Consider the following 23,134-nt stretch of genomic DNA (forward strand, 5'->3'; position numbering starts at 1 on the left):
AAGGAATTTTTATAGATAAAAACCATGACAACTGATATGACCATTGATCACCAAAATGCAGATACTGCACTCTGCCTTTGGATGACCTGGAAAACTAAAACATTATTGCAAAAGCAAAGTGCAGTATCTACAAACTAAATGTGTTCAACTTTCTTGTTGTGTTTCTCATTACATGTTGATTGTTTTTAATAACTTTAATGGTTTTATTGATGTTTGCATGCTGTGAATGTTACAATTGCTCAGTAGTAAGACTCAATATTAAGAGTCATCTGCTCCTTTCACAACAGAAAGTGTTTTGCTCATTTTATTTAGTAATTCATTACAGACCTAGGTTGCTTTTAAACAATAGCTGGAAAAAAAACGCACAATTTAAACAGAAGAAAAACAACAAACCAAGTACCCTAGTGTGTGAAACAAAGCTAGAACGCAGTAACATCACTTACTGCGGTTTGCCTTGGTATTAGTTTGGGTGTTGTAGTTACTGCAATTTTGAAACTCTCGTTTCTCTGAAATGGGACAAAATTGAACCAGGAGACTTTGCCACAAGACAAAACAGTTGTCACAAAGCCCATTTTAAGCCTTAACTCAATTTTTACCAAATGTGTAGTTACTGCGCTTTGCCTTTGGACTGCAGAATTGTCCACAGCTGTTTTTTTTTTTTTGTTTTGTTTATGAGTTGTTTTAATATAATTAATTGAGTCCTTCAGTTGTCCTCCTTGATGGATCTCAAAATCATACAGTAATTGTTGGAAAGGTTTCAAATACACAAAAAGGTTGAAAAAACAATAAATTTGTGGGACCTGAAAATTCTGTTCACAAATAAGGGACTCGTGAACAACTATCACTAAACAAAAAGCAAACAAAAAAACACAGCTGTGGATCATTCAGGTAACAACGCAGTATTAAGAATCAAGTGTAAGTAAACTTTTGAACGGGGTCATTTTCTTGTGGACTATATGTAAACGTCTTTTATGTGAAATATCTTTCACATTCAGGTCAGTGCTTAATATAAAATAACATGCATTTTGTATGTTCCCTCTTGTTTTGGTAAAATACTTAACATTTTGTTAATTATGTAAACTTTTGACCTCAACTGTAAATGTGATTATCAGGCACTTCAGTACAGATTTGTCTTTTAATAAATTGCAAGATTTGGGAATTAACCTATTTTGGTCAATTCAGGAGATGCATTTTCAGGACAGTAATAGAGATCTGTCTAAGGTTATGACTGCACAGATTACTATCTCAATCATTATTGTATATTTGAAATATAGTAAGGTGACATGTCTGTACTTCAGTGTCTATATTATATTGTATTATCCACCTTTTTCTGTAAGAGTGGGCGTGACCATTTGTAAATTTTATGGGTCAGGCTTTCAGTCTCATCTGCGTCCAGCTATTTTTAGCTGTACAAAACAGCTTGCTTTGCTGCTTGATATTGCAAATTGGTGTGTCTTACCATGTTATTTTAATGTATCATCTTAATTATAAACAAACTGGTTTGTAGTGCAAAAGGTTTTACCGTTTACTGCATGTTGTTATTCTTCCCGTTATTTCCCTATAGCGGATAATGAACCAGAAGTCTCACCCATTTATATATTATATTATATTATCTGCCTGCTACCTCCTCCAGAAACATTTGCTAATTCCAACATATTAAAATATAATTTATTGTGATAGTATTATAAACAGTTTATGTCATAATCATTATCCTTTTATTTTTGGTTTATTGTGTTTTTAAATTGAGCTTGCTAAAACTTTAGCGCGCAAACACCTGACAAGGGTGTACGTGACGTCACTTGCGGTTGCTGCGCAGTTCGTCAGTCAGATCCTGCAACGGGAGGCCCGAAACAAGCTACGCAAAACATTACCTACTACAGCAGTGTAGGCTGCCAAAACTCTTTTTTTCATATAGTTTACACTGAGCAAATAGACATCTGTATATCGTCTGCATGCGTGCTCTGTATCGGCGAGCAGTTCACGCAAGTTGACCAGCTTTAACGTCAGCCAGCCAATCTGTCATTAGCATGGTTAGCATGCTAACCTTATGACAGAGTGCACTCGACTGTCTTAAGGTGCAGCAAACGACAAGAAATCAGCACAAACGGTGAGAAATATCATATTTTTCCATGTGTACATACAAAAGAGGTTAAAGTTAATTCATTTAGACATAACTAGGAGATAGGTTGTTTGTTTTAGCGCGGCTGTTTATACAGCAAGCGTTTGTTTACCGATCGAATGATTCGTGTCAGATACAGTTTTTGTGAAAGTTTATCATTTGTTTGCTTTTTACGGTTATTGCTTTGTTATAGGCCACTCCTTGTTTAAAAAAATCGGATACAATGTTATTGCAGGATAATTGAGGCGCTACTTGTATGTCAATAATAACAGACCTCTCTGTCTATTATCAGTGTTTACATTTTGTAATGCTTGATTCGAAACGGATAAAGGGCAACGCAGTAAAGGAAATTAAAAGCAAAGATGGGGCATGAAATAGGCACAACCCATAGGGGGTTTTCTATTGAGGGGAAAAAAACTGAAAGAGTGAATATGATTGGGCTGAGATTGCTTTTGCCAAAAGGAAACAGGCCTCTTCCGTTTTCTTGTTTTGTTTCTGCGTGTGTGTGTGTGTGTGTGCATTTGTTTGCCTGAAGGTCTGTTTGTGATCTTTGTTATAAAGTTAGATTATTTCCATGCCAACCAAAAAGGCATCAGATGATATCTGTACCCACTTGGCCTAAGCAGTCACATGATGTCTGCAAATGCCTTTGGGAGATTTGTACATTTGAATTCTAGAATATTGTATTGAATGTACAATGATTTATCTGAACAGTATGTTGAGGGGTATGATTTAAAGTTGGTAATATTCTCAGAGCTGTGTTCCACACTGCATTTACCTGTGGCTGTTTTTGTTTTTCAGGCTGTGACGTCACGCAAGGTCATCAGCGGGGGCGAAGTGGATAAGTGCGGTTCTGACACAGAGGAATGAGTCATGACCTCTGTGGTGATTGTAGATGGTGGAGGGAATATATTGGAGTATGTCACTGGAGATGAGGAAGCTCAGCAGGTGAAGTCCGAACTTGTACAAAATTCACACTCTTATTAGAATTGGAACTGAACTAAATCTACATTAAAAGGCAGCTCAAAGTGTTTGTTTTTGTACCCAGGAGGTTTGTCCTGATGGGGTGGAGACTGATGGAGAAATGGACTGTCCTGCAGTGATAGTGGAGCAGGTGAATAGCGCTGATGTGGAGCAGTGTTATGCTGCTCAGGTGTTAGTCTATGATGATCAGAACACCTACCTGGTGCAGGATGTGGCTGAGGAACAAGTTGTGGAGACCGAGTTGCAGGAGATGGCAGCAGGTAAGAAATATGTCTCAAAATTGTCAAAGGGCTGTATTTTCATGCAAAGAAAATGTTGTATTATGCAATCAGTGAGGTAGTCGACTTGTGGCTCTTGCTTTTAAACACTAAACCTAATTCTGAAAACTCAGAAAAACATGATTGCCTTGACTTAATATGCCCTATATTTTTTAAAAGACTTAATTTTTTAACAGCAGAAACAGCTAAAGAGGGACATCTTGTGGTGTTTTTGTGGAAGTTGTAAAAGATCCAAATAAGAAAAACAAATACAAAGTTTTATTTCACAGAGTGTAATTTGTGTAGGATTAGTACTCTTGAAACACTTAGGGTAAATAGGTTATACATAATTTAATCTGGATGAGTAGTTGTAGTATTTTTGTTAGTTTTCTGTGCTCATAGATGTGAAATTGACTGCTCAGGATTGTATTTTCCTTTTTAAAATGCAGTTACACACAGGTTTTCAGACTTTTGAACACATTTACCTCAAAATGATGAGGCCTATCTACTCACACCTTGTAGTTATGAGAGAGAGGGACACATGAATATTTCCTGATCAGAAATGTCTCAGCCAATGGACTAAAACATTTTGGCAGTGACATGAAAAAGGCGGGACACAGTTTTTACATAGTTTCATGATTTGTTTTTTTTTTTACTTCACATTTAAAAAAAAAAAATCAAAAATATATTTTTAGAAACAACAGTGGAATAAAATACAAAATTTTTAAGTTCAAATTTAGGGGTTAGGGTTCGGGCCAGCCAATTGCAAGTACCCCTGAAAAATTATGATTTTATATATATTAAGCTTACTGATATTTTAAATATTATTGTGGGTTTCAACAAATAATAGAAGGATCGTAGCAAACATCTAAAATTTTAAATTTTTAAATGCTTTTTAAATGTGTTTTTAGGTTGTAGGGCAGCATTTTGCACCAATGCTGTAGAATAGCCTTTATATAGTTGCATTGTAGTCTTTGTAACTAAGAACGGACAGATGTTGGTAATAATTTGTATAATATTGTTGAGATTATTTAACCTTTTTTTTTTTTTTTTTTTAAATTAAGCAGCTAGTATGACTACTCAGTTTCACATTGTATCAAACACCAGTTCGTTTTACCCACCACAGCTAGTAAACAATAAAAAAAAAATACATCACTCATCACATAAGTGCATCACGTGATTTGAGGTAATAAGAGCTGGGGTTCTGCTGAAGTGAAGGATGCAAAAGCGATTGACAACCAGGAAGTGAAGAAGAGCTGTCGTTAACCCGTGCGACAAGTAATACTAAGTTATTTCTTGCTATTTTGTTTTAACCACGCTTTTATTCTGTGTTTGTAGAGCAGTATATTTAAGTTGGCGTTGTTTGCATTTAAAATTGTTCGTTTGCACTGGAGTTGGAGTGATGATTTATTCTTAGCGGATTGATGCTGAATGTCGGAACCAGGAAGTGTGTTTGTTTTCTTTTTGCGTCTTAGCCACGTTGGCTCTAATAGTGTTTATAACAGGGTTTACTGATTAACAGGGTTTTGTGGTAAAGCTTGTGGCTTAAAATGTTTTGTTGCGTGCGTTTAATATTCGTTGCTTTTGTTTGTTTAAATCAGCTAACGGTTCTGTTCTTTATTGGTGTCTTTTCTAGATTAACGAAGATAATAAACAAATTTGTTGCGGTGTGTTTTGAAGGATAACTGGTGCGGGATTGCTTGTTTACATAAGCGTCATGCAGGAAATCTGAATTGAAAGCTTTTGATTTTGAGACTTATACGAGAGTGATGGAGAAACGTAGAAAACGTGTAGTTTTAGGACAAATAACGGTTCAATTTAGTTTCTCTGATGTAGAGAACTATTCGAGCACGTTCGCTGGGTGCAGTATATTAAATATATGATTAAAAATACGCTTTTCGTTTTAGAAGTTTAAGGCGGAAGTGTACTTGTAGGCGTTATAAGTCGTTGATTGACAGGACGCCTGGCCAATGAGCGCTTAGCACTGCTTTGTAAACTGCCGTGTAGCCAATGAACGTCGAAATAGAAATATATATTTTTTTCCTTTACCGCCAATTTATTGTTTATGTATGTTGTTTATGTTTTTATATTTATGTACAGAAAAACTCTGTTTTTAATCTTCTACATGAGTTTCTGGTCCTTTGGTCTTGTTTTAGAACAGTGTATTTAAATGAGTGAATGTATTCAATTTGTTAGTTGTTATTGTGAAGAAAATTCTCTATTTTTCTCTTTCTTAGTGGAGGTCTCTGTGCATGATAAAACTATTGAAGCAGCTGAAGCTCTGCTGCACATGGATTCACCGGCCAGCTTGCAGGGGGATCGCAGCACAGGTATGATTTACATCTACACTGCATGCTGTAATACTGGCTATATGCACTGTCCTATACTAAAAAATTACTACTACACTACCAGTCAAAAGTTTTTGAACAGTAAGATTTGTAATGTTTTATTAAATGAAGTCTCTCTAAGTCACCAAGCAGATCTAAAGTATAGCAAAAACAGTACATTGTAAAATATTTTTACTATTGAAAATAACATTTTTTTGTTTTGAATATGTTTTAAAATGTAATTTATTCCTGTGATGTCAAAGCAACATTTTTAGCATCATTACTCCAGTCACATGATCTTTCAGAAATCATTATAATCTGATTTGCTGCACAAAAAACATTTATTATTATTAGGAAAGGGGGGGGGGGGGGGGTGAGTGAGGCCAAGTATGGTGACCCATACAAGGAATTTGTGCTCTGCATTTAACCCATCCAAGTGCACACACACAGTAGTGAACACACACACACACCGTGAACACACACCCGGAGCAGTGGGCAGCCATTGCTGCGGCGCCCGGGGAGCAGTTGGGGGATCGGTGCCTTGCTCAAGGGACTCACCTCAGTCGTGGTACTGAGGGTGGAGAGAGTGCTGTACATTCACTCCCCCCACCTACAATCCCTGCCGGACCTGAGACTCGAACCTGCAACCTTTGGGTTACAAGTCCGAATCTCTAACCATTAGGCCACGGCTGCCCCCATTACTATTATTATGTTGAAAACAGCTGAGTAGAATTTTTTTAGTTACTATGATGAATAGAAAGTTTGGAAGAACAGCATTTATCTGAAATAGAAATTGTTTGTAACATAATAAATGTCTTCATCCTCATAAATATTGATAATAATTTAAAAAATGTTTCTTTATCAGCAACTCAGCGTATTAGAATGATTTCTAAAGGATTATGTGACACTGAAGTAATGATGCTGAAAATGTAGCTTTGATCACAGGAAAAATTTACATTTTAAAATAGATTCAAATAGAAAAGCAGTTACTTTAAATAGTAAAATGTTTCACAATATTACTGCTTTTACTGTGTTTTGGATCAAATAAATGTAGGCTGGTGAGCAGAAAAGACTTCAGAAACATTAAAAATCGTACTGTTCAAAAACATTTTGACTGGTAGTGTACTTTCTCTGTACATATCGTTTGTATGAAGAGTAAAAATAACTATATATCTTAATCTCTGCAGAGGAGCTTTTATCTGAGGTGGAGGTTGAAGTGAGAACAGAGGATATGGGACCTGTTGCAAAGGATATTGTTGTCCTGCAGGAGACCGATTTACTGAAGAAGAAAAAGAGAGGTGAACCACACTTTCCTATTATCCAAGACCATGAACTACAGAATTGTTTGGAGATAAATGCATGATAATTGCTTTATATCATAGCATTTGCATTTGCTTAAATGGTTAGCTCACCCAAAAATAAAAACTATGTCATTAAAATCAGCAAAAATATCTTTATTTGTGTTCCGAAGACGAACAGAGGTCTTACGGGTTTGAAACAACACGAGGTTAAGTAATTAATGACAGATTTTTCACTTTTGGATGAACTAACTCTTTAATGTGCGCTTTCAGCTCAATTTTTTCAGTGCACTTAGTAAATGGAAAAGTCAACATAGCATAGTTCAAAACGGTGTAATTTTCTAGAAGAGATTCATTTGTATGCTGTGGTCTTTTCCAGCAGGACGAAAACCCAGAACTCCACGGAGTTTCTGTGATGGTTCACTGGATATGGTCTATAAGAGGAAATCAAAAGACAGCAAGGGTGAGTGTTTTTGTGTTTTTGTTTTTTTTGTGCAAGAGAATATTTCTTTCTGTTGCCACAAATTTAAAATCTGACTCTTGCAGGCTCAACTACTTACCTGTGGGAGTTCCTATTAGACCTTCTGCAGGATAAGGAAACCTGTCCAAAGTACATTAAGTGGACTCAGAAAGAAAAGGGCATATTTAAGCTTGTCGACTCCAAAGCGGTGTCTAAATTATGGGGCAGACATAAGAATAAACCTGACATGAACTATGAGACAATGGGGAGAGCACTCAGGTAATGTTTTGTTTGTCTGTTGTTTTTGGTGTTTTCTTCTTATTTTGGAATCTAGAAAATCTGCTAGCAGTCTTGATTGAGCTCTCTCTCTTTTTTTTTTTGTGTAGGTATTACTATCAGCGGGGCATTTTATCAAAAGTGGAAGGCCAAAGACTTGTGTATCAGTTTAAGGAGATGCCCAAAGACATTGTTTTCATAGATGATGATGACAATATGGATGACAGCATTGACGACGGAAAGAGCCAGGCTGCATCCAATCGCAGCAATCCAAAGGGCAAAGGGACGCTCATCTCGCCATCTGCTGTACCTAAAATCATCAATCTAACCTCAGGACAAGATGCCTTTATGACTGTGCAACAGTCAACAGACAGCATAGCGACAGCCTCTGGGTATGTTATCAGTTGTTTTTTGATAATTGCAAAACTTTCAGCTGCTCTTAGTTAGGGCTCTGTGTTTTAAAGTGGAAAATAGACTCAATTGCTGAATATATACACTACCAGTCAAACTTTTTAAATGGTTTTTATTTTTAAGAATTCTATTCTGCTAACCAAGCCTGCATTTATTTGAGCTAAAGTACAGCAATACAGTAAAATTTCTAAATATTTTTGCTATTTAAAATAACTGCTTTCTATTTGAATACATTTTAAAATGCTATTATTATGATTATTTTTATCAATATTTAAAACGGTTCATAGTAATTTTTTTTTCAGGATTATTTGATAAATAGAAAGATCCAAAGATAAGCATTTATCTTAAATAAAAAGCTTTTGTAACATTTTTGTAACCATTCCAAAGCTTGGAGTCAATTTTAGTATAATTTTATAGAAATGAATACTTTTATTTAGCAAGGAAACTTATTCTAACTATATTGATCAAAAGTGATGATAAAGACCTTTATAATGTTACAAAGATTTCTATTTCAGATAAATGCTGTTCTTCTGAACTTTCTGTTCATCAAAGAAACTTGGAAAAAATTCTACTTAGCTGTTTTCAAAATAATAATAAATAATAATAAATGTGTTTTGAGCAGCAAATCAGAATATTAGAATGGTTTGTAAAGGATCATGTGTCTGGAGTAATGATGCTAAAAATTCAGCTTTGAAATCACATGAATAAATTACATTTTAACATGTATTCAAATAGAAAACAGTTATTTTAAATAGTAAAAATATTTCAAGATTTTCTGTTTTGGCCGTATTTTGGGTCAAATAAATACAGGCTTGGTGAGCCGAGCAGACTTATTTAAAAAAACATTAAAAAAATTTTACTGCTCAAAACCTTTGACTGTGTGTGTGTATAAATAATAAAATGATAACACAGAATTTGGAACTAAATAAAACAGTATTTGTGGAAAAGTGTATCTCTTACAATCATATCTATCACAATGCTTTTCTTGATGTTTCCAGGACAGTGAGGCTTGCCATGCAGGTTCCTGTACTCATGACAACACAGGGTCAGAAATTCTCCACAGTGACTGTCAACTCTCCAACCGTCCGCTCGTCGATCCTCCCTGCGCCCAACTCAGTCACTGGGTGTAACAGCGCAGGTAAAGTGGTCCTCCAGGCCGTGCCAACGCTAGTGCCTGCTCAGGGCCAAAGCGGTGAGAGAATCACCTTGCAACTCATCACCCTTCCCACCATGCCAGGCAAACCTGGCACTCCCATCACTCTGAGCACGCTCTCCCCCGTCACTGTGTCTACAAGCAACACCCAAGTCCTGAAACTCGCCGTCCCCTCCAGCATCACCTCGACCGCCACCACAACTCCCGTAACTGTGGTGACCTCGCAGCCGGGAGTGACCGTGGTGCCGAACATACAGCCGGCGATGTCTTTACAGGATGTGACTATTATTAAGGTTGAAACTCCGGAGGTTTCCGTGGATCAGACAGTTAGCACACAGACAAACCCCACGACCACACAGAGCTGAGCAAACATCGGACGTCACTGCACTTACTCACAGGAACCAACATCAATGTGTGTGGCACAGATGCAAATAAAACAAGTAATGTGAAGAGTGGCTGTCTCTTGTGTGAAACAGATGAAACCAGCACTACAGCTCAGACGCTTGTTCACGTCCAACACTATAACCACCCTGTGTAGCCTGAGCCTGGAGTAGACTTCAAAAGGCCTTTTTTCTTTCTTTCATTTCTTAAATTTATCTATTCAAATCATGCTTTGCTATAGCATACCATCTGTGCTGTGATGCTGTAGGAATGAACCTCACTTGGTGCTAAAGACTGAGAGGAGGTCACACGGGTGAAGAGAAACAGCCGAGATTTTGATCACCTGGTAATAAATGAATCTGTGCATAGGCATACCACTGCGGTAGTTAATGATAATAAAACAAGCAGCCTTAGGTCAGCTTTTCCCTCCTAAATCATTACTAAAAGTAATCGATTGTGCTTTTTGTGTAAATATGAGATTTGTTTTCTTTGATATTTTGTACAAGGAAGTGTTTTTTTTTTTTTTTTCAGTTCAAAGGCAACTGTTTTCTGAAGGACATTCAAATCTGTTTTGTTTTCTGTCATTTCAGACTTTTTTAAATAATTTTCTTTCTGTGCATTTATCACTGTAGGTTTTCTGTATCATGCATTCACTGCTTTGTATTTTGCAGATAATTTTTTTTCACATGTACAAAAAAGGGAAAGAATGTCTGATACAGTATATTGAATATTCAATATATGAAGCATATATTTTGTTGTATTCTTACCCTGAAAATGTATCCAAGTAGATTTAAATATAGAGAATTATGCAAACAACTGATTCTGATTCTTTGTAAATGTAATCTTGATCAAAAGATTTTAAAAGTCTTTATCTAGGCATTGCAATGACACATGGAAAAACTATGGAAGTGAGGGAAACCTGTCTTCATGGTGTGATCTTAGTAAGTTTAGCCATGAAATGACCATGTTACACAATATTCCCACACAGAAACTTTCCTTACATACAGTATGATATTGGATGTTCTACTGTAGAAACATTATTGCTCTCTGTGGATGTACTAGTATTACTGGAGAGTTCTTTACTGTAACCTTAAATCCGTATTTCCGCTAATTGGCTCAGGGGGATTCAGACCGGAATAGATTGGCTTTGAATGATGACTATTTTTGCATCCGGATCATAAAAGATTTCACCCATTAAAGGATTGATTTAGAAGGCTGCCAGAAGAATATGTTAACAAGATAAATGTTGACTAAGTTGCTGTAGAAATCATTTTAGTTTTGTAGGTCATTAAAATGTACATTATGTAACGTGTGGACTCCCTCTAGGGGTTGAAGCATAAAACCACAAGTTACATGCGGAGGACCATTTTTCTGGTATTTAGGTGAGTTGTGCTTTGGCTCCGCTCGTCTGTGAGGATGAATCTAATGGTTTGAGGCGCAATGTTGTACTTATAAGTATTGATTGTTATACAGATGATCGTGCCAGTGTGACTAACAACACCAAAACGTACCCAATCATGAAAGAAAGATATCTGAACAAAATGTCTTACGAGAACGGTACGAAGCTTACATGCCCTTTACTATTTTTAATGTAACGTTACAAAAGTTTGTTTTCACGACGCGTCATTAACGTAAACAATGCCACTGAACCGAACTTGCATATGCAATTTGCTGATTATTGCTGCTGAAAATGGTAAGTTATTGTCATGTTTTGGGCTGTACTAATCGGTCGGACCGAGAAAAACATTTGGAGTATTATAGACTGCCAAAAGTCACAACAAATCAAGGAGAAGAGTGCAAAAAACTGTCTGAGGTAACGTACAAAAGGCGTTTGTGGTTGGCCAAACTGAACCAGGATTTCCAGGTCAAGAATCTTGACAACATTCGTGTTTGTTCATATAATTTCCAGTCAGGTAGGTGAAATATTAGGCTAATATCTTAATTAATACTGCTTGTATGTATCTGGTAACTCGCCCAGGCTATTCATAGACAAATAACTGGTAAACATTGTTGCATGAACCTAGTAAATGGGATGCTATTTAAAGTATGTTGATTAGTGTTTTATTATGGGCGAAACTGTTTGTTTTGGCTTCAAGCCATTAGGGCAAATTCCATAATTCCATCTTTTTTTCTTTTTCCTTTTTTTTTTTTTTTTTACAAATGTAACCAATGACGAGAAGTATGCTGTTTTCCGTGAAATCTGTTCGACAGCTCGAAAACAGTTTGGATTGGAATGCTCATTATTTAAATCTTGTTAATTTTGAATAAATAAATTCCATATACTAAAACTTGGGACAATGGGATAGTTTAGCCAAAAATGAAAATTCTGTCAATAATTACTCACCCGTATGTCGTTCCAAACCCATCTTTAAAACACAAATTAAGATATTTTTGATGAAATCCGAGAGCTCTGACATATGCAGTAACGGAGCAACAAAGCATGCGTTGGTATTCTCGTAGCTTCATAACATTACAGTTGAACCACTGGTGTCACATGGAATATTTTAACGATGTCCTTACTGCCTTTCTGGACCTTAAACATGTCCGTTGCATTGCTGTCTAACGTTACACAGAGTCAGAACGCTCTCGGATTTCATAAAAAATATCTCATTGTGTTCAGAAGATGAACGAAAGTCTTACAGGTTTGGAATGACATGAGGCTGAGTAATTATTGACAGAATTTTTATATTTGGATGAACTATCAATCATTATGATTCATTACAGTTTGTCATTAAAGAAAGAGACCACACAATGTAAATACACAGTGATGTATTTGTACTACTGGTCAATAGCAAACATATCAATGATTACAGTGTTACTAAAAGAAAAAAAAAGTACAGTCTGTATAAATATAAACATCTTTCCATATGTGGAACCTTTCAGTCGAGAATGTGCGTCTTCCTGAGATCATCCGTTAGCACTTAATAAATTACAATATATTGCACAACCTCTGTTTAACAAACAATAAGAGCATACTAATAATTAATCTCCATCAAGGAAAATAATAAGCACAGAGGTGCATTAAGACCTACATGAGCAGGTAAAAATAAGTTTTATGTGAATAAGATAAATGACATTCTTTGCAGTCTTTGCATTCTCACATTCAGACGTACACACTCACATGCTCTAGGAATGTCCTAAGCTGCTCTGGATCCCTATTGGACAGTACTAATGATTGACAGCTACATGAGCCTATGAGGCTGCTGACTGAAGCTTAGGTCACACACCAGTGACAGATGATCAGAGGGATAATGATACGATGGAAGCCTGTCCGGCCCGATCTGCTCTTCACTTGCTATCCTCAGCACAGAATTCACCTGGAACGCTCTTTCTGAGTACCAAATGTAGTCCAACGTGGAGCAGCTCTCTCCACTGGGACGGATTTTCCAGCTCGTGTAGGGCGGCTCTATGTTCCCGTCCTCGCTCAGACACTTGTATGCACTATCTAACCGCAGTGGAGAAGTCATAAACCGCCTATACACTTCCTCATTTGGCTCTGCGTTAAAATCCCCACACACCACCAACGGAATACCCTCTACGCTTTCCCCATCCCTAGTCCGGTTTTCATCATCAATCTCCAGGTGCGACTGTGTGGTTAGGTCGCAAAGTTGCTGGAGGAGGTCAGCCCCTTGTGCGCTTCGAAATGCCTCCCAGCCGCTCCGTGCTTTCAGGTGCGTAACCGCCACAGAGAAGATTCGACCTGTGAGCCTGCAGCGAAGTGTAGCCACGATGGCCACCTGGTTGGTTTTGAGCATCATGGCGGAAAGTCTAAGGTGAGCGGTGTGGAGCAGCTGGAAGCGACGCCGGTTAAAGAACAGAGCGCAGCCATCAGGACCATTGTTATTGTGAACGTCCAGGCAAGGGGAGCATGGCTTGGGGCAAAAGCTGCTTTGGTAGCCTAAGCTGGCGAGCACAGGCTGGAAGGTGTCGAAGTAGTGGTCCACCTCCTGTAGACACAGCACATCTGGTCTGTAGGTGAGGATCTCCTCCAGGATGAGATACTTCCTCTCAGACCAGTTCAATGCTTCCATCGGGCAGCGTACAAAACCGTCCTTGCCTTCGCCCAGAGCTGCAGAAATACAAGAACAATGATGAACGCGGATGAACACAATAAGCAGTTAATGGTAAAGTGTCTTCAGTTCTAGATTTATATATATTAAATAAGGAGTTTTATAAACTGGGGGCTGGAAGTGGGTGATAGAAAGTTTGAAAAAATAAAAAGGATTTTACTAAATTTAAAGACCAACACAACTGGTTAGCTTCGAATATTTATTAGATATGATTAAAGCAATTACAGAATTTATGTATATTGCCGTTCAAAAGTTTGGGATCAGTAAAATTTTTAATGTAAGTTTTTTTAAAGAAGTCTTTTCTGCTCATCAAGGCTGTTTATTTGATTTAAAATACTGAAAAAAAACTGTAATATTGTGAAATATTATTTAAATTTGAAATATTGGTTATCTGTTTTAATATACTTTAAAATAAAAAAATTTTTAATGCAAAGCTGAATTTTCAGCATCATTACTCCAGTCTTCAGTGTCACATAATCCTTCAGAAATCTTTCTAATGTTGGACAGAGTTGTGCTGCTTAATATTTTTTGCAACCAGTGATATATAGATATATATATAAATAAATGTATTGATCACAAACTTTTAAATGGTAGTTTATATTGTTACAAAAGATTTCTATTTTAAATAAATGCTGACATTTTTAACATTTTTATCATCAAAGAATCCTGAAAAAAGTATCACAGGTTCTAATAAAAAATATTAAGCAGTACATCTGTTTTAAACATTCATAATAAATCAGCATATTAGAATGATTTCTGACGGATCATGTGACACTGAAGACTAGTGTAATGATGCTGAAAATTCAGCTTTGCATCACAGGAATAAATAATCTTTTAAAATGTATTTAAAATACAGCTATATACAGAAAATATTTCATAATATTACTGTTTGTACTTGGTGAGCCTAAGAGACTAATGTCAAAAACATTAAAAGCATTGTACACACCCCAAACTTTTGAACAGTGATGTATATTCATGTATTTAATGCTCTTTTGATAATTTTTTTTTAACAATACTTGATAATATTTTAATAATTTGCTTAGGCAACATAAAAGTATATTATTTACTTGTAGTAAACATAATATTATGCTTATTTTTCTCACACAGTATATATAGGTCTTTACACATGCAAATAGCTTTCTTTATATTTTAGGTATTAAAAATGTAAAACTTGTGGTTTAAAGGGTTAGTTTCCCCAAAAATGAAAATTCTGTCATTAATTGCTCACCTTCATGTCATTCCAAACTTTGTGGTAACGTGGAACGACCCTTGCTGTTTATGCAGGGTCAGAGAGTTCTCAGATTTCATTAAAAATATCTTAATTTGTGTTCCGAAGACGAATGAAGGTCTTACAGGTTTGGAACGACATAAGGGTGAGTAATTAATGACAGAATTTTCATTTTTGGGTAAACTATCCTATAAGTTGCCTTCTGTCAATCATCTATGAATCAAATTCATGACATGAGCAGACAGACTCTGTACCTTGCGCTAAGATGTTCCACTGCATGATTCGGATGGGTGTGTTCTGCAGTGAGCAGGCTCTGGTCATCATAAAGTCTCGATGCAGTCGAGGGGGTCGGTTCCTCAAAACCTCCTCACATTCACGCAAAAGGGCATCCGGGTCAGCCTGCTCATATTCGTAGTCGTCAGAATCCACATTTGGGTCTGCCAGCGCAGCACTGCTTAAAGTGTGGGCCAGAGTACTGAAGAGTCTACTGCCACTGCTGCTGCCCATCTGACACACTGCACACAAACACAGATATCACAAAACATGTTACACACACTCTGGTAAAGTTTTTGGAAAACTTTACAGATTCATAATGATTGATGAACATTTATTAAAAGATTAGTTCACTTCCAGAAAAAAAAAAATCCCATTTTTTACTAATTTACTCATTCCCATGTCTTTCTTTCTACAGGCAAAAAGAAATTAAGGTTTTTGAGGAAAACATTCCAGGATTTTTCTCCATATAGTGGACATCTATGATGGCCAATGGGTTGAAGGATGGAAGAACTGCAGTTTCAATGCAGCATTAAAGAGCTTTACACAATCCCAGCCAAGGAATAAGGGTCTTAGCTGAAGAATTTGTCATTTATATACGTTTTTAACAACAAATGCTCATCTTGCGAGACTACGACTTCACACATTACCTAATCATGTTTGAAAGATCATGCATGGTTAATTCTTCATCTATGTACTCCGGTTTAAAAAGGTCAGGTAGGGCGAAAAACTCATGACCTTTTACACATACTTCACACATGACCTTTCCAACATGACTACGAAATGTGTGAGGTTGAGCTAGTGCAAGACAAGCATGTGTGATTAAAAAGTATACATTTTTTTGGAAAATGACCAATCGTTTTGCTAGATAAAACCCTTATTCCTTGGCTGGGATCGTGTAGAGCCCTCTGAAGCAGCATTGAAACTGCAATTTAGATCTTCAACCCGTTCATCCCCATTGAAGTCCACTATATGAAAAAATATATGTGTTCTCCACAAAAACCTTAATTTCTTTTTCGACTGAAGAAAGAAAGACATGAACATCTTGGATGACATGGGGGTGAGTAAATTATCAGGAACTTTTTATTCTGGAAGTAAATCCTTTAATATTAAATACTTAACAAGTATAGTATTGTAATATAGGATTAATTATATGAGGACATAAATGCTGCATGTAAAATACATGCGATGTTTAAAAAAAACAGTTTTATATTACATATACCATGTTGTGATGCAGAAACTGCTGTCACTCACTTGTAGTATACAGTATGTGAAAGACGACACAACATACTTTCTACAAAACAAACAGCAGCCAATGAAGATATAAATAGCTAAGGTGCAGTACATTGTGTATGGAAATATAAACAGTAGTATGACAGCACATGGTAGCTTTTTAAAGTGCAGATGCATTAGGTCTAGTAAAACTAGAAACACCATTATTTGGTTATTATTTGATACCTCAGTGTATTGATCAAGTGTTAAAAAGTTCACTAGGGACGTGTCCCTGATGCCTCAGCATCTGTCTAGGCTTGTTTTGCAATTTTAAAAGAGGTTTAACCAGATATAAATCACCTATTAACATTCTTGCAGCGTGTGCATGATTCCTGGCTTGTATAATTTTATTTAAAAAAATTTATTAACCTCATTAGCTTCTCAAACTTTGATGGAGACAGACGTTTGTATGCTAGTTTACAGCTATGTAAATAATTCATTATGTTAACAGACAATGGGTAAACAGCAGCCATGAAAACTGTGTACTGTCTGTCATGACAACTTAGAGACAACATTGAGAACAAACATCGCTGCAGGACACACTAATCTCCTTGTGGAATGGAAACAGGAACCTTTATTAGTGCTATCTGCACTAGAATCACCATTACCATTTACCTAGTGTATATAACCCTTATATTAACTTGTCCTGGACATTAATGAGAACTCATATCATGTAACTTGTTGTAGAGAGGATATCTATTACTTTCCTTAGTAGCTCACAACTCACAAGACATACAATTTTTCACCTAGCAGACAATCAAATGGTGCACTTGAGGATGGGCCCTTTTGACTAAAAAACCTCTTATAACAAACTTATAACAAACACCCAGAATACTCTAGCAACTACACAACCATACAAAACATTATAATAAACAACCATTATATTAAATTGGAGAGAACTGTTATTTTAAATTGTAATACTATTTCACAATATTACTGTTTTCACTGTATTTTGATCAAATAAATGCAGCCTTGGTAAGCATGTCTTTCAACGAATCATTTAAACGCTAGTATAAATAAAATGTACATTTAAACAAACACACAATCAATAATTGCAGGAGTAATTCTGATCATTTTAATTTTGACACAGCTTTCATTCGTTAATCTTACGCATATCATCTGATTCCATCTTGTTCCACCTCCGTCGTCGTTAACTCCTCAAGAACAGTACATCCAATACATCCAAGAACTCTACATCCAGCGTCTCTCTCTTTATATTTGTATTTGGTCTCCGTCAAGTTGAAAAAGCAGAATCTTGGTATTATTTATAACTGAGAAGTAAAGATTTTCCAAGTCAAGTGCTGAATACTCAGCTGTTCATGGGTAAGAGTGGTTACTGCTTAGTAATCGTACCACACATCACCCATACAATTTAAACAAACCGGTTGAGTTTGATAAGTCACATGCAGCTCTTGTATCAGCATAGTCATCATATTTGTCATCCTGTCTAAAATTAAACTCACCATCTCTAGACAACCATTGTAAATAAATCAATGACTATTCAAGGTCTATGGACCGAAAGTCACTAGTTTTAGTCTTATATTAATCTAAAAAACTTTGTAAATACCTCTAACTATATCCTTTTCTACTGTATGTCTCTGATGCAGGTGAACTGAAGGCACAATCCTGTTCTCTTTGACTTTGAGGAAGTCCAGGACTAATCCAGTGCTGATCCAGTGTCTGGTCAGTGGTTTAGTGTACGATTGACAGAGAGAACACTAGCATCCACCCATTGAGCTCTTATGCTTTCGTATGTGAATATTCTGGGGGCTGTGGATATGACAGAGTGTGTGTATCTGTGTGTGTGTTCTGACACAAAGGGGTTCCTGAATGAACTAGTGTTTCTGTGCTTCCCCTATCATTCATTCTGAACAATGACTGGTTTGAAAATCACGTGAGGGACCCGATGCATGCCTGCACATACATGTGCGCACACACAATGAAGAGAACACTTCAGCCATAATTTAATATATGGTTTGAGGAACACAGCCTTATTAGTCTGGAATGTAATAAGCTCTTAATTTTTCACTAACTAGGTTAAAATTTGTTAACATTAGTTTGCTCAATATTATGGAAGCACGTTTCCCCACTGAATAAAAAAATAAATAATAATTGTGACATCTTATCTAGCTATTCTGACTTTTTTTCTCACAATTGTGAGATACAAACTTGCAATTCTGAGAAATGAAATAGGAATTGTACGATATAAACTCGCAATTGTGAGTTATAAAGTCAAAATTGCGAGTCAGAATATAAAGTCAGAATTTCCCCCCCAAAAATGGCAATTATAACTCACAATTGCGAGTTTAAATATTGCAATTTCAGCGCCATCTCACCACCAATTTATATGTATTTTATGTGGTGGCTAACGCGTATGAATTTGTACAACCTCACTCGTACAATTTGTCTAGACCCCAGTGACAGGTAGGTTTGTAGGCGAGGTTATAGGGATAAGAAATTTGTACTAATTCCTACGAATTGGGGAACTCGTAAAATATGTTCTTAAAAACTAGCAATTGCAATTTTATATTAAACAATTCAGAAAAAAAAGTCAGAATTGTGAGTTTATATCTTGCAATTCCAAGGTGGCTAATTCATACGAATTTGTACAAATTGGGGAACGAAATTTTTTACGAGGTGGCTAATTTGTACGAATTTGCATAACCTCACTTATATGATTTTGTATGATATGTCTAGACCCCAGTGACGGGTAGGTTTAGGGGCGGGTTAAGGGTAGGTCATTCGTACAAATTGGAGCTTGTAAAATAAGTATGAATTACCAAGGGATCGGGTTGGTGATATAAACTCGCAATTGCGAGTTATAAAGTCAGAATTGCGAGACATACATTTTTTTTATAACTCGCAATTGCAAGTTCATATCTTATAATTGTGAGAAAAAAAGTTGTGAAAAAAGAATTGTGTGTTTATTTCTCACAACCAACTTTATATAATTTATCTGGTTCGTACAACCTCACTCATACGATTTTGTATGATATGTCTAGACCCCAGTGCTGCTGAGTAGGTTTAGGGGTAGGTCATTTGTAAGAATTCATACAAACTTGTAAAATATGTAAAACAAACAAACAAACAAACAAAAAAACGTAAAAATCTTACAAATTCGTATGAATTAGCCACCTCATAAAATTATTGAATTACTGAAATGAAGTCAGAATGGCGTGATATAAACTTGCAATTGTGAGTTATAAAGTCAGAAATCCGAGAGACATAAACAGTTTTTTTAAAAATTGGACTTTATAACTCACAATTGTGACTTTATATCTCACAATTTTGAGAAAAAGGTCAGAAGTATGAGTATCTCTCAATTCAAATGCTAAGTCACGACCAATTTATATGTATTTGTCTAGAGCCCAGTGATGGGTTTAGGAGCCGGGAAAGGGATAGATCATTGGTACAAATTCAAATGAATTGGGGAACTTGTAAAATAAAATTGGGTTGGCAATTCTGACTTTATAACTCAAAATTGCAAGTTTATATTAGTGACCAAATAGTGCAAAGCTTTTTCTGATTCTGAGACATGCTGACAACCTCATTAGGGTGAAGATGATACATACCCACAACCTGCAAACTATATCTAAATGACATTTAATGAGAAGCTACACCTTGGACCAAGCGAGTAATCAACATATATATCAAGGGAGACATGTCCACCTTAATATTCATCTAGTAGTTATTGTTATGGATTTTTCAGTGCCAAATTTCAAACACTTGTTTATCCTTACTGCGAATATATATTTGCAGGAATTTGCAGTGCTTACAGTGACATACTATTATAAATCCAAATTGTACAATTTATAGTCAGCAAAATACTAGTCCCTCACTGTTAATACACCAGCAATTACTTGAGCTGCTTCTGTTTGCTTATTCAGTCTTACATAACGCCAATGTTCCCTCATTTTGCTCCAGGCCAAATTCCTTACACAAAAGCAGTCCTGCGGGGGAATTTGTTCACACAGAGTTGGAATCTCTTCCACTGTACAGAGTTTTTATCTTTTTGCTGGTTAACAAAACTCTTTTTGGTTTAAAGTATCGTGTGCTTGTCGCTTTCCATCTCTTCAGTAGCTGATCACAGCCACATACGTCCACTTTGTGTCTACTATGTTTAACACTACAATGCTACACTACAACTGTGCAAATGATCCAGAGGATGAGTTTACTTGATCTAAAAACAGAGCATATCTCACTCAGATAACCTAGAAAAAAAATTCTGTTCAGCTTGAGGATTGAACCGTTAGAGGGCTGTTTAAAGACTGTACTGTTCACTGACCTTTAGCAGGGCTATCAAATTACCTTGAAGGCACACTAGAATAGATCTCAGAAGAGAACACCAAACTAACCCAAGCAAATAATATTAAGAAAAACCAATGATAGTAATAATGTAACAAAGTTATATATAGCAAAATAACACTTCCTTCAGAATTGTTAAATTTTTTAAAGACAAAACAGTATGAAAATCTAAAGACTCTTGCAGTTTGGTAGTTTTTAAGTAAAACAAAAATGATTAAAAATCATTTTTGGTAACTGAAATAAAATATAAATATTAGATGAAAGGCTTAAACTTAAATTAGAACTAGAAACTAAATCAATAAAATGTTAGTTGGTGTACGAAACTTACTAAAACTGAAATACAAATGAATTAAACCTGAATAGAAATGTTAAATCAAATTAAATAAATGACAGCTACAGAATGAAAAATTCACATGAAATGTGATACTATTATAGTATAAAACTAAATTAATAGTGCTTTTAGTGACATCTGTTTGGAGAATTAAAAAAATGTAACAAATGCATCTGAATAAAGATCATAAAATTAATTTTACATCAACAAAATCAAACAACACAATAATGGGGGACTTTCTATGGGAAACTGCAATCTGTTTCCACACCTCAAAGAATGTATGACAAGTCATCACTCTCCCTCTTACTGTATATGAGTCATCTGTTATAACACGAGGTACTCACTATGTGATATGATCACAAAACACATTCTTTTGTCTCCTAAGATTATCCTTAATCGTCTCACATTGAATCACGTAATACTCTAAAAACTGAATTTGACTCGAAGGCTGTATCAAAACATTGAGCGTCAAAGGCGCATTCCGAGTCACCTGCTGTGCTGTCTAGGTAGGGAGCTCGTTTGATTTTAAGACGCAACCATTTTCTTAGTAAGGCAGAAGAATATGTTATGAAACCCTAAATTACCTTGTAATGATCCGAGGAGAACGGGTGATGAGTTGGACCTGTTTGGAGGAGAATGAATAACCCTGGTGTGGCATTGTCGTGAACTCTGAAGGCTGTTTTTCTTTAGCGGACCGGGTTTCTTTGTATTTGTCCCCAGTGATGAGAGACACACTGCGGCCAAGTCTCGGTGAAGCAGCGATGAACAGCGCCGAGCCGGATACATTGTTCTTCTTCGGTCGACAGTCCTTCGAATCGTAGTTTAAACCGATAAAAGCCAAACAATGGTTTTAAGTATGACTAAGGAAGAAAAAAATATATATATATAAACCTATATAATACTTGTAAAAGGCATTTTGAACACTACTTAGACTTGTTTCGTTGTCTTTTCACTCTATGGAAAAAAGCCGGTAGAAGTGTCATCATATTCCAGGGTGACACGTAAACGATATCTTGATAGGGGAGTTCAGTAGATTTAAGTTTTTGTGCACTAATAAAATTACAGAATTTATTAAGTTATTCTCTTTATGAAGTATTGAGATTACGTATAAAAGTTGAACATTGTAAACAAATCTCAAACGTATAAGGAAAACTACAAAATAGCAACATGTACCACGATAGTCACTTACTCAACAAGAAATGGTTTAGTCCTACTGTCAAAGGACACCGCGTGCTTTACTGAAGTAAAATCCGGACAATGGGAGGAGCTTGGAGCTACTCCTGCCAATCAGAGCCGAATATTCGAGAATTCTAGGACGTATGGAAATTAAGGATATTTCGTCATGATTGACGTACATTGTACGATTTTCAGAGCTCCAACCCTATGGCTCCAACGCACATTCCATATTTGGTGACATGATTTTCTAGTAATACTCCTGGAATGAGAAGAAATGCTCCTAGACTGTTAGATACATCAGTGTTTAAACAAACAAAAATAACAGCTTAAATGAAAAGTCGTTATGTTAAAACACGCACATTTGTGACCCTGGACCACAAAACCAGTCATAAGTAGCACGGGTATATTTGTAGCAATAGCAACAATATATTATATTGGTCAAAGTTATTGATTTTCCTTTTATGCCAAAAATCATTAGGATATTAAGTAAAGATCATGTTCCGTGAAGATAGTTTGTAAATTTAATTGTAATATGCATTGCTAAGAACTTCATTTGGAAAGGCGATTTTCTCAATATTTTTTATACCCTTAGATTAAATATTTTCAAATAATTGTATCTCAGCCAAATATTGTTCTATCCTAACAAACCATTCAATGGTGAGCTTATTTCAGCTTTCAGATTATGTATAAACATATATATATAAAAAAATAATAAAAAATGGACCCTTATGACTATTTTTTTTGGTTAAATAAATGTCTCATACACACAGACTAAAGTATGATACAAATAAATCATAAGCACACTATCACTAC

General features: G+C 36.0%; 2 protein-coding genes across 4 annotated transcripts; one reads left to right on the plus strand and one right to left on the minus strand.

The window, feature by feature from the left end:
* Positions 1 to 1,829: 1,829 nt before the first annotated feature.
* elf2a (E74-like factor 2a (ets domain transcription factor)) lies at positions 1,830 to 10,472 on the plus strand. Of its 3 annotated transcripts, none has more exons than XM_073820645.1 (9): positions 1,830 to 2,107; positions 2,921 to 3,067; positions 3,168 to 3,363; positions 5,598 to 5,690; positions 6,875 to 6,985; positions 7,365 to 7,448; positions 7,532 to 7,724; positions 7,832 to 8,113; positions 9,131 to 10,472. In XM_073820645.1, the coding sequence occupies exons 2-9, from the start codon at positions 2,993 to 2,995 to the stop codon at positions 9,648 to 9,650; spliced, it is 1,554 nt and encodes a 517-aa protein (XP_073676746.1). In that variant the 5' UTR covers positions 1,830 to 2,107; positions 2,921 to 2,992; the 3' UTR covers positions 9,651 to 10,472. The 3 variants fall into 3 exon arrangements, with proteins under 3 accessions (XP_073676746.1, XP_073676747.1, XP_073676748.1); XM_073820646.1 differs by having other exon boundaries at positions 7,368 to 7,448; XM_073820647.1 differs by lacking the exons at positions 1,830 to 2,107; positions 2,921 to 3,067; positions 3,168 to 3,363 and adding an exon at positions 4,588 to 4,638.
* Positions 10,473 to 12,440: 1,968 nt separating this feature from the next.
* Positions 12,441 to 22,328, minus strand: nocta (nocturnin a). Its single transcript, XM_073820630.1, has 3 exons — positions 21,730 to 22,328; positions 15,219 to 15,479; positions 12,441 to 13,735 (listed from the first exon to the last, which is right to left on the minus strand). The coding sequence occupies exons 1-3, from the start codon at positions 21,929 to 21,931 to the stop codon at positions 12,849 to 12,851; spliced, it is 1,350 nt and encodes a 449-aa protein (XP_073676731.1). The 5' UTR covers positions 21,932 to 22,328; the 3' UTR covers positions 12,441 to 12,848.
* Positions 22,329 to 23,134: the final 806 nt, after the last annotated feature.

The sequence above is a fragment of the Garra rufa genome, chromosome 16 (assembly GCF_049309525.1).
Source record: "Garra rufa chromosome 16, GarRuf1.0, whole genome shotgun sequence".
Taxonomy (NCBI): Eukaryota; Metazoa; Chordata; class Actinopteri; order Cypriniformes; family Cyprinidae; genus Garra; species Garra rufa.